Raw genomic sequence first — 12,227 nt, 5'->3', positions numbered from 1 at the left:
TTTTTTTTCAATTGTCTCAAAGTTGCTACAGTGAAATATGAGTGTCCACCAACAAGAGATCAACAAGTCCAGTGAGACAAATCTAATCAACTTCCAAATCTCACTTTACAAATCCACATTGAATGTTGTCCATTTCATGCTTTACTTCAGTTTATAAGTGTCCTTTTCCCTATTTGTTCAAACATTCTATCATGGCTCAAATGGTGGGCATAACGAAATTCAATCAAACTTTAATGCTCACTCAAATTTTAACATTTATCACAAATTCTAGAGCATACTTTTATCGATGGACATCTTATATTAAAGTTGGGAGTGCCAAAATATATAATTGGGATTATGAAGTGATCAACTTTTTATGCTATTTTCCCTTCAAATTACCCCTCAATATAACTGCACCGTCTTTAATACAATTCAGGCAAAATCACGTCTCAAAAGCTAACTATTAAGGTGAGAGTCCACGACTATATAAGTCTCACATTGCCTTCCTATTAAATCGATATGAAGACTGGCATACGTCTCACATTAGCTTCCTATTAAATCAACGTGACATAGGAGTTAACAAAATTTTACCCCATCAAGTTTTCTTGCGTTGCTCCATTTGGGGTTTGCCTTGTCTAACCCTACCCCATTTTCATCCCTAACTCCTCTCTCTAACACTAGAAAATGGAACTTTCTCAGACCAATTTTCACTGTATCCAAATTGCTGAAAAGTGAAAAGTAGCAAAACTCAGCTTTAAGAAAAAAGGTACTATAATCACCAAAGTTTATTAGTGGGGTCCCCAGTCTCCCATAACCTTTTGTCTGGGGGGGCCCAAAAAGAAAATATCAAAATTATCCAAAAAAAATCATCACTGAATTAAAGACAGCTAGCTAGGTTTGTTTTGGTAGTGACATAAATAATTCAATAACACAAATGCTTCGTCCTATCCAAATGGCTTGTTAGAATTTTGCAACCTCAATGGGACCAACAATGAGGAAGAGAGAATACTTGTGTAACCCACCGACTATTTGGTGATATACTTTTCTTATGCTACCTTTTGTTAGTGTCTAATATTTTACATAGCACTATACTATTAAAAACTTCGTCAAACAAAAATACTACTGATCTCTATCATAATTCATTTAAATTTATGATTTGGAATTTTTTTTGTGAGATTTTGGGCATATTGAAGTGTGTGATCATCTCATCTAAAAGCTTAAATCGTTAGAGAGAGCACACTTTTATTAGTTATTGATATTCTCAACACCATTTCATTAAGATAAAATAGAAAGTTTAAAGTTAATTCATGACTAGATAAAAAAATATAATATCACATAAATGAAGACAGAGAGAATAATAACGATACTAGAATTTTACTTGGAGTACATAGTAGAGTCTAGCAAACTACATTATCGAACGCCAACATTCCAACTAGGTAGACTCTAGAATATTTAATTTTACTGCTTATTGTTACTAAAATAATATGAAGGATCGCATTTAATTTTATGAAAATATTTAGTTACTAAAGTCATTCCTTAGACCAAACATCTCAGGTTGATTCTTCAATCACCTAATATGTCTGCAAAAGTAAAATAAAAAATAGGGGAAAGTTACCAAACATAGACGAATTCAAATGACACGGTCAGATATTGGAAAATGGAAATGGACAACCACCCATTACGATATGGACAATGAAATGTTATGGAAGAATTGCAGAAGAAGATTCTTCCAACACGTTGAGGAAAAGGTTTATCAAGGGCTTCCTAGGACTTTACTCCGCGCGAATCCAAAATAGTTGAGCTCCAATACACTAACCAGACAATAAGAAAAAAAAAAGTTTATCTAGCCACAAAAAAAAAGGATATGGAAGTTTATAGTGGGAAAAGATAAGTGTACTTTTTTTGTTTTCGGTTTCATTTTGTTTTAGAGCTAGATTAGTTTAGATTTATCAAAAAAATTATTTTGAAAATAAACATATATGAATCCACCAATTGAATTTATGAATTTTGGAGTAGGACAACTAGTTTTAAAATGAATAATATATAGATACTTAAGTAAAAATATTAATATAAATATAAATATAAAATTTAATTCAAATTATTAAATTATACCGAATTTTCAAGTTAAAAATATCTTGATAAAAAAAAACAAAGTGTTCTATACACAAAGAAAAGCAAAAGAAAAAGTATACTAAGCTATTACCAATGGAGTGCAGTGAGCATAGATATTTTAGGTTCGAGCTCTAAATATGAAAAAATCTTTAATAGAGAGTGTACCCAATGAACGGATCCCTATCCAATCAAATTTAAAATATTCAAACTTAAATATGAATATCGAACACCGAACACCGAATAAAAAATAACGCAGAGTAGCACATAGGGAAGATGAACTTGTGGGTGAGAAAGTAAAGAATATCAAAAGAGAATCGATTAATTAATTAGGGGAGAAGGCAATAGGGCATTTAGCATATGAATATATAAGTCTTACCCAGCTGGAAATTCCAAACGAAACACGAGGCATCTGTAACGGTCCGAAATTTCCAGCTGTTTTCCACAATCACTCTGTATTCATATTTCTATCATACTCTCACTCCTGCCTCACCTTTTGGCTTTAGCCCTCTTCCCTATCCAATATCTATAACTATTCCGGACTTAAATTCACAATTTTAGAATTAAAAATTTCGAGCAAAATTTCTAATCAAAAGTTATTTTCGTCCCTACTAATCCATTGTATTTCTAGTAGTATAAACCGGTATCAATAATCATTGATTCTGTTTAAATTTCTTAAGATTGATCAAATCTTTTACTTTACAGTTTTGATTGACCAAATAAATCAACTTAAACATACGATAAATGGCTAATACTGAAAGAAAAAAAAACTGTCGGTACAAAAGATCTTTTGTTATAACTTATAACTCTATACAAACACAAATTTTGATATTTTCCTTTCTAGTTTCCAGCTCCAGCACAGGAATTTCCATTTACGTATCCAAAACTTGGAAGTGAATATTTTGTTTTTTGGTACATCATATAAAAAGTAAATATTTACAGAGTACTGCACCGGTTAATTAAATTCTGTTCAAAACAGCCAAAATTACTAGTATAAGAAATTCACATGCACACAGGCGTGGTAATAAAGAAACGGTAAAATTGGCAAGGAACGAGTTACGCACGTGAGAGAGGCTCCACCGACGGTGAATTCGCCATGAATACGTGGTTGAGTAATATAGGGAGAATAAAGAAGAGTGAGAAGCACAAACAGCTGCTTAAAAATCGGCGAGTTTCCGGTGGCGCCGATGTTTTGCATCCTGTCTATTAATCTCTTGCAAGTTCCTTGTGCTTCGAATCGCTAAAACTGGGGGATTTTCAATTTCTAATACTCTGTGCAACTCGTCAATATTAGCTGATTCTGCATACTCAGAACAAAAAGGAGAAGAGAACTCATTAGAGCAAACAAAATACGGACAAGGCATCTGAGAAGTATGTGAAACACATTGAGAGCCGATTTTTTTTTTATTGAATTGATGAATACTTGAGTATAATGGAAGTATGGAACTAAATCTGAAAATATAAATTGAAAAAGTCAATTGCGAAACAGAATGTGCATTATACATACCTATACGCTTGGTGAAGCCTTCAAATCCTTGAAATTGAGCTAAATCTGAAACAAAAACATGAAAAATCAGGAAACGAGTTCGTTTTTTCTCTGAATCACGAGATTAAAATGTAGTGTACCTTTATCAGACGGACTGTGAGAGAAGAGATAGAGGATGAAGAAGCAGAGAAATGTGAGAACAGGAATGAGGTGAATGTACTTCTCAGCTCTAGACAATGACTTGTTAAGAGCCTTGATTGACTTGCGTACTTGTTCTTCTCCTTCATCGTAGTTGTTAGAGAGTGATGACGACGAAGAGGCCTGGTCCTTCGTCATTATCTTCTGAGACTCTGCCGCCGTCACGACGGCGGATTCGTCCCTGCTGCCGCCGACGATGACGACTCCATGTGCGAGGTGTAACTTCGATCCCGATGAACCGAGTGATTGTCTATGCATGTTGGCCGGATTCTGGAGATTCGAGAATGAGAGAGAAACGGCGATTGAGAAAGAGTAAGCGGAGAGAGTGATTGGCAGCTGTTGAGGTTATTTACTAGCTGGGGATTTATTAGCAAATAATAATGCTATTAAATTTGAGAGTACAAAAATAAAATAATTATAGTAATAAATTGCATTAAACACCCGTAACTCTAACCGTTGAGGTGGAAAGATACCTTTCTTATTAGAAAGATACTTTAGCCCCCAATATTTATGAAATCCTACACATAACCTCCTAAATTTATCCACCTATTCCACTTAGCCACCTAAACTCAATCTCTAGCCATTTGAATACTTTATATTTATTGAAATTGTGTCGCTCAGTAATAATTAGCAAGGGGATTTATTAGCGAATAATGCCATTAAATTTGAGAATACACTTGTGCCAAAAACAAAATAATATACTTTCTTCCTTTCATTTCATTTGACATTTTTTTCTTTTTCTTTTCAAAAAAAAAATATTATTTTATTGTAATTAGTAATAATTTAACTTTAAAATTTTCTATTCATTCTTAATTAAATGAATTACAACAACACAAACATCTAAAAATTATTCTAGACAACAAATTGTAAAAGTTTTTTGTTTTCTTAAATACCATGTCAACTAAAAAAATATCACATAAAATAAGGGAAAAATTACAGAAATCCCACATTTTAGTTTACTTATTACTATTATCCCATATAAGTTTTACAAATCTCCAAAATCCCTCATTTTCGCTCATCAAATTAATGTATCAGCGCTTATATTATTGTATCTCGCGCATCAGATTAATGTATCAGAGCTATATAAGTGTTGATACATGCGCGAAATACAATAATATAAGCGCTGATACATTAATCTGATGTGCGAGATACAATAATATAAGCACTGATACATTAATATGATGCGCGAGATACAATAATATAAGCACTGATACACTAATCTGATGCGCGAAAATGAGGAATTTCTGTAATTATAAACTTTTAAGGGATAAATTATAATTTTATCTTAAAAATATGTGATTTCTGTAATTTGCCCTAAAATAAGATGGAGGGATTAATAATTTGCGCTAAACACCCGTAACTCTAACAACACAGTTGGAAAGATGTCTTCTGTATTGCAAAGACACTTTAGTCCCCGATATTTATGAAAATCCTACATATTAATTTGTCTAATACGTCGTTTTAAGTTAATTTATTTAATATTTTTTCCTTTTTAGTTTATAAAAAAATATCTTTTTATATTTAATAATAATTTAATTATCAATACCGTAAATTTAATATCTCTATACAAGTCTTTAAGAAGAGAGATCACATAAGAAGAAAATTTATTCTAAAATCTGCAATCTCTTGAAATAACAAGCATTTGTAGTGCACTTTACTAGCTTAAAAGTCGGCGAAATAAGAGGAATTACTTTTTGGAAAGATGTTTTTATCCCCCACCTAGTAGGTGCCATATTCATTTTAGGGTCGGATAATTTCAATTTGTCATATAAAATGTTTTTTAAAAGAATTTCATATACTCCTTCCTTCTGTTAAACAATATTTGTCCATATTGACTTTGCACACTTTTTTCGAAACGATTAATAGAAATATAATTTTATTATATTACCCTTTGAATTATTAACAGGTCAAAATGTAAGGTTAATTGCATGGACTTTTTAACCATTAGCTATGGGAATCCAATAACACGATCAAAATTCATTTTTGATGACAAATTCAAGAACGAAAAAGTACTAAAATTGCTTTTCAATCATTTTGTTCATAAAATTGCTCTTACAGTATCAAGTAATTGACCGGGCTTTGAACGAGAAGCACCATTTTCTTGCTTAAAGTGGAAGTTAAAGCTATTTAAAAAGAATTAAAATGGGCAAGTGAACTTTGCTTTCTTACACTTTTTAAATAAAAGTTTGTTAAGTGAACTTTGCTTTCTTACACTTTTTAAATAAAAGTTTGTTAAGGTGGTCAACTTCTTGTATGTGTTTATAAACTGACCTTATATTGCTTTTAGAATTGGAACAATATGAAGATCGAAGATTACTTTTAATTAGCAGTGACAAATGAAAGAATTCAGTTAAATTTGGAAGAATTACTATTGTGTCAACATAAAATGAATGATAATCTAATATGTCCATATCAAATGATACAAAGCACATGAAAGATGGTGGAAACCCTCTTCTTTTTCTTCTCCTCTTTGATTTTATACCCAAATTCTCAGTATGCCTCATATTGAACAACGGATAGGTACAATATTGTATCAATCATATTCTGAAAAAGTATACACCACATGATAAATGTATAATAAAGACAAAATACACTTGATTATATTGATACAAATCTATAATCAACTGCAGATACACTCAAATACATCAATACAAACTGAATACACATGAAACAAATACACTTGATATAATTATATTCATTTATACACTTGATACAAAGTGAACACACAAGGGACATATACACTTGATACAATTATATTTGTCTTCCAATATTTATACAACTCGATACAATTGTATTCATTGATACAAATCAATTATTTTCGCGATACAACTTGAAACAATGCATACAACACATATTCATCCTCTCTCTTGCCTCTATCCTTTCTCTCCCAATCTTGTTTGCTTCTCTTCTCCTTCTAACATGTAGCTATGAATCATAATTAAGCAAACTATAACTATTGACCTCTAATCAAGTCTAATCTAGTCATTTTTGAAAAAAGTTATTCTAAGTTAAATGGGCCGTCCAACGAAATTTTCTCGAACGGAAATAATAGTTGGGTCAAATTCAGTCTACCGTGGCCCAAAATGGGCCCAAATTTAGAGAAACAAGGCAGAAAGCTGACAGAAGGGGAAATTGCGGGTACTTTCTGGCGGCTATCCGGGACGATTTCAACTTGCCTTGTTGAAAACGAAAACGAAAACGCCATATATTCTCATAAAACTTGAAGAAGAAAAAAAGAAAAAATTATTTCCTGAAGAAGAGACTGATAGAGGAAGAAGAAAGTTCTAGAAAGAAAATGGTTCTATGGGAGATCACATTAGGAACGGCGTATTTTTTGGGTCTGAAGCGAACTTACAAGCTGTTCTTGAGGATTCAGCGTAAGCTTATTAGTCCAAAGTATCCCAGGCTTCGCGATTTCGCTCAAAGGTATTTTGTTATTTGAATTGGATCTGATTTTGATCTCTAATGATACTTTTTTTTTTTTGTGAATATTAGGTTTAGTTTTTCTTAGCTTATATAATGTATCAATCCGTTGACTGGAAATAGAGACAAGCAATTTGATTCAATATGATATTGATTCGACAATGTATACACTCAATTTCAGGGCAAGTCTGAGAGAGAGGAAAGTGAAAAATAGTAACTGGAGAAACAGCTTCATAATTAATCATACAATAAGCAATAGCACTTGAGTGTTTGCGGCGGTTGCCATTGTCATTGTCCTCATGCTTTTAGGTAAATGATGGGAATGGAGAGCAAGAGGCTCAAGAGAGGTTAATGTGGGACATTAATATACATGGTCTCTGTATTTTATCTAATGACTGAATAACTAGGCTAATAGAAAGGAGAAAGGAGAGATAGGAGGAGGGTAGAAAGACAATGGGAGAGAGGATAAGAACGAGAAAAGAGGCAAGGGTAGAAGACAAAGTTGAATTTGAGGCAATATCTTTGCTATCAGGAATGGGAGAACCACAAGAGAAATAGAGTGTGGGACAGTGGAAGACATTGGAAGAGTAATAATAGGGTAAAACTAATTGGGAGTTATTAGGATAAAACTGATTGAGAGAGTAATGTGTCAGCAAATGAAACGACAAAAGTGATCATCTAATGTTACTACTCTCGGCTTTCTATGGTGTGACAGTGCGACACTAAATAATAGACGGGAGGTGAAAAGAAGTTTAGGACGATATTTGGAAAAAAGAGAGAAGCTTAGGATGAATTATCAGCGTATTTGGCAGACATCCAATTTCAGGGTCCAGTTTGAATGCATATGCAGTTTCATGTTCTAGTATTTGGCATTGTTTCTATAGGACTCGGTGATAAATTTGTCACTTCTTCCCAATGCAAATGGAAAAGTTGTCCTTGGAGGAGTCCGTCAAGAGGAGAACTTCCCATAGGTGTCTAAGCTGGAAATGTGATCTTGGTGATTTTCTTATAGTTATATCTTTATCAACTTTTTATTGTTATTTTAGCTCAGCGTAATGGTTCTTGATTATAGTACCATATGCTTCTTTCTCCTAAATGACCTTTTTTGATATGATACCCTTCCCATGTATCTTTCTGCTTTTAGTCATTCTCAGTGACAATGGTTGCTGTTCTCTCAAATAAAACGGCAAACGTTTGCTATTCCGGCTTCGACAATTTGATGTTGCTCTTATTTGTTTGAATATTGTTGATATAGATTTTCAGATCCATTTGTTCTGTTCCCAACTATTGAACAGAGATCTCTTAGATTGGATATTACTTCTTTTTGTGTTTAAAATGAATTCTCTTCTAGTAAGTGGTAATGGTGGATTTAATGTCCCATTTCTCAGTTTTATCTCTCGGACTCCCCGACATTTGACAATCTTGTTGGAATAAGATTGTTACAGGTACATCTCTTTTCTTTTGTTCCTTGAATTTTGTGAACGTTAAATTTTCTATAAGCAATGGGACTGGAATATATGCTTGTCTTATATCTCAAGAACAGTTGCTTGTTAAATACTTTTAGAGCTGATGATGCATGTAGGTGGTGAGTTGAGCACTTTTCAGTTTAACATGCAAAACTGGGCCTATATTTCCTGGATTTGTGTAGGCACGTTAGGTCATACATTACATCATTTATGTGTTTTGAGGTGTTGGATTTGCCAAAGCCTTTATGTTCAAGATGCAAGGATATGGATAGAGATGCTGATTGCATGTCTGAGAACACCAATAAGCACGAAATTTAAAGTAAATATATAAATGATAAAGAGGGATTCTTTTACTGTTTAAGGAAAGTGAGGATAATAAAATTAGAAGAGAAGACTTTCAATATTTCTCTTCATCAAAATCTATGAGTTAGTTGACTGTCCTGAGTTGGTAGTAGATGTCAAAATATCTCAACTGATATGACCAAACTAACCACATCTTCACCACATTGTTCATGTTATGCCATGTTGAAATAGTATACTGTTCAAACAATGATTCTGAGTAATATATAAGCGTAATTTCTCTTGTTCACGCCTGAACAACTGTTGATATGAGGAGGAAGAAGAGGCTGGATATAGCATTGAAGCCGGCAGGATGAGCTGAGAATGAATATTCTTTATGACAACAATCAGTAATATAGGTCCCAGAAGTAAATATTATGTGTGTTGATACAAGGAAGTATATCCATGACATGAATTCTGGCAAATTTGATTAGGTATTTGATGTGAAGCGGGTACGCATTCAAGTTTATCATGAATATGAATCTGTGCTGAGCTTTATATGATCCATGGTATATTTAGTACGTAATTCCTCAATTTTCTTGTTACGGTAGTGAGATCAGATTGTGGAAGTGTTTACTGTCTAATGTTTACTGGTCCTCTTTCGACACACAGTAGTTTCACATTCTCTCAACCTTTTTTATTCTTCATATTTGAGATGTACCCTGTCACCTGTTGATTGGAAAATATACAAGGTTGTCAATATTGCCAGATTAGCCTAAGGATGGTTATTCCCTGTTATTGGATGCTTGTTCATGATCTTTTCTGTCCAATATTGATTGCTTTGTTCCTTCATCCTTGTATTATTGTTTTTCAAATATTTCTTACTTTTCCAGGCGAACACGAGCTGCATTTGACATGGCACTGACCGTTCATCGCAAGGTACAGGAAAGAGATATTGAAGCTGGTCGGAACCTTGGTAATTGGATCCTTCGATGGCTTGACAAAATGAAGCCATCTGCTAATATTCGAGGCTCAGATAACAATGCAATTACCAGTGCAACTAAGCAGCTTAGGAACTCATCTCACTCTGCCAAGCCCGAAGCTTTCCAGAAATATGGTGCTGGCAAGGACAAGGAATCCAGCAGCAGGCATCTATTTACCTCAGCTAGAAACACATGGCAGAAAGCGTACCCAACCATTTCCATGATGATGAAACCAAGAAGCCCAGCTGGAACAAATATCCAATACAGGCAGTTCAACACTGTTTTGCCTACTAGTTTCAAACCCATGAATCACGTGAAACATGGTTTTGAGGGAGTGATCCGACCGGACATATTGCAGTGGATTCAACGAAGCTAATCCATTAACTACTTTGTTGCTGCTTTTTGGCTTTTTCACTAGTGGACCTGAACGTCTGGAGAAGATGCATATCCGGCACAAATAAAAGCTAACTAGATCAGTGCCGTCATGGAAAAGAATGGTTTCGAATTTTAGTCTGTGTTTTCTGTTTTCTTTTGGCTGAACCTAGTACATTTCAGTCAATATTGTACATTCGTTTCAGATTCTGCCCTGTGTGTGCCTCAACCAACCTTGATTGTTGTGTTGTTTCTACTCTGTTGTAGCCTCTAATGCAATAACAAATAGTATCTAAGTTATTTTTTTGTTAGCTACTTATACAAGATATATGTATGCAAAACGTGTGTTCAATGTTGATAAATTAGTTTATAATATAAAGAGATATGAAAGAGGGAGACAATAGGGATCTTCACTTCTCAAATGTTCATTTGATAATCTTTTGAGCTAAATTGAATTAAATTAACTTAATATTTTGAAATTTAAATTCAAAAAATATATAAAAAGTATTATTAAGTTACAATTATTCTTATATTTATATGGTGGAAAAAAAAGACGGAATGACCTGAGAGACTCTTATACTTGACTCGATTTGTAAGTTGGATCCCTGTACTTATGACTTTGCCAACTGAACCCTTAAATTCATTTAAACATAATATTTTAGACCCCTTTCTCATCCAATGGGTGTGCGTGTAGTACACTCATTTTACACATGAAATAACACGTCATTTTTTAATGACATATCATTATTATTATTATTATTATTCTAATCACACATCAGAAATTAAATATTTAAAAATAAATAATATTAAAAAAATGCATTTTTTCTCTCTCTCACTGTACGTACTCATTTCACCTCCTTCCCACCTTCTACCATTTTCATCCCAAAAATAAAAATCATCATTTTCATCTTTTTTTCATAGTTCACACTAAAAAATTTCTCAATCACAAAATGTGATAGATTATAATTAATTCTTGCACATGTTTTAGGGTTTTATTTATTTTTATTTGATAAAAAGAGATATCAAGAAAACTTCAAATTGAAAAAAAATATGTTTATATGTAAGTTCAAGTAATAGATCTTAAAGAATTAAGTTTATAAAAATGGTGAATGGTATATTTTTTTAAAAAAAATTTATTGGATGATTTTATAGTGATAATGTGTACGTCAAAGAAGAAGAAAAGAAGAGGAGTAGGGGAGGGGGAGAGTGGGGGGTGGATGGGGGCTGAGGTTGAAGATGAAGAAGACAAAAAGGGTGGGGTGGGGTGGGGCAGAAGAAGAAGAGAGAAGGGGTGGGGGTGGGACGAGGTGGGGTGGAGTGAAGAAGAAGGAGTTTTCAATATTTTAAAACAAATAATTATTTATTATTGTTTTGCTTATAATTTTGACAATTTTAAAATAACAATATTGTATTCACTTGCTTCAAAATGCGTGTGATCACGTATTTGTCATATTCAGCCATTTTAGTGCCACATAAGCCCGGTCAATGATTAAAGAGATTTTAAAAATAGAGTTTCATCGAATTTAAGGGTCCATTTGGCAAATTGATGAGTAAAAGGGTTCAACTGACAAACGAAGCCAAGTACAGGGGCCTCTCAGGTCATTTCGCCGGAAAAAAAATGCATATTAAAATATTAGTCAAAGTTCAAGTAAATTGATTCTCGAAAAGTGAAACATGACAAGTATTTTTAGATATAAGAAAAACCTTCTTAAAGTGAGCCCGTTGGAATTGGCTTAAAAAATAGTTTTTAAATCAAAAATAAAAAGTCTAACTGAAATGACTTTTAAGTCAAAAAATAAAAAGTAGGGGAGACCTACTTTTGGTTTTTGACTTATTTTAAGTTATTTTAAACTTATTTTAAGTCATTTATAACCTTGTCAAACACTTTCTAACTTATTTTAAGTTGTTTTTTATATTTGTCAAACACTTTCA

At 33.1% G+C, this 12,227-nt stretch overlaps 3 protein-coding genes across 3 annotated transcripts in view; 2 read left to right on the top strand and 1 right to left on the bottom strand.

Moving 5' to 3' along the window:
* LOC125827213 (40S ribosomal protein S30) overlaps positions 1-12,227 on the top strand; it is a 359,593-nt gene that overhangs the window by 56,432 nt on the left and 290,934 nt on the right. The gene's annotated exons all lie outside the window — the stretch shown is intronic.
* On the bottom strand, positions 2,885-4,148 carry LOC125827205 (uncharacterized). The gene is made up of 2 exons (XM_049506567.1): positions 3,715-4,148; positions 2,885-3,640 (listed from the first exon to the last, which is right to left on the bottom strand). Exons 1-2 carry the CDS (start codon positions 4,028-4,030, stop codon positions 3,246-3,248), a joined length of 711 nt encoding a protein of 236 aa, XP_049362524.1. The 5' UTR covers positions 4,031-4,148; the 3' UTR covers positions 2,885-3,245.
* Positions 6,903-10,595, top strand: LOC125827206 (uncharacterized). Its single transcript, XM_049506568.1, has 2 exons — positions 6,903-7,198; positions 9,834-10,595. The coding sequence occupies exons 1-2, from the start codon at positions 7,068-7,070 to the stop codon at positions 10,297-10,299; spliced, it is 597 nt and encodes a 198-aa protein (XP_049362525.1). The 5' UTR covers positions 6,903-7,067; the 3' UTR covers positions 10,300-10,595.

This window comes from Solanum verrucosum, unplaced genomic scaffold (assembly GCF_900185275.1).
Source record: "Solanum verrucosum unplaced genomic scaffold, falcon-dt-bn FXZP01000060.1, whole genome shotgun sequence".
Classification (NCBI taxonomy): domain Eukaryota; kingdom Viridiplantae; phylum Streptophyta; class Magnoliopsida; order Solanales; family Solanaceae; genus Solanum; species Solanum verrucosum.
This window is presented reverse-complemented; position numbering and strand designations above follow the sequence as displayed.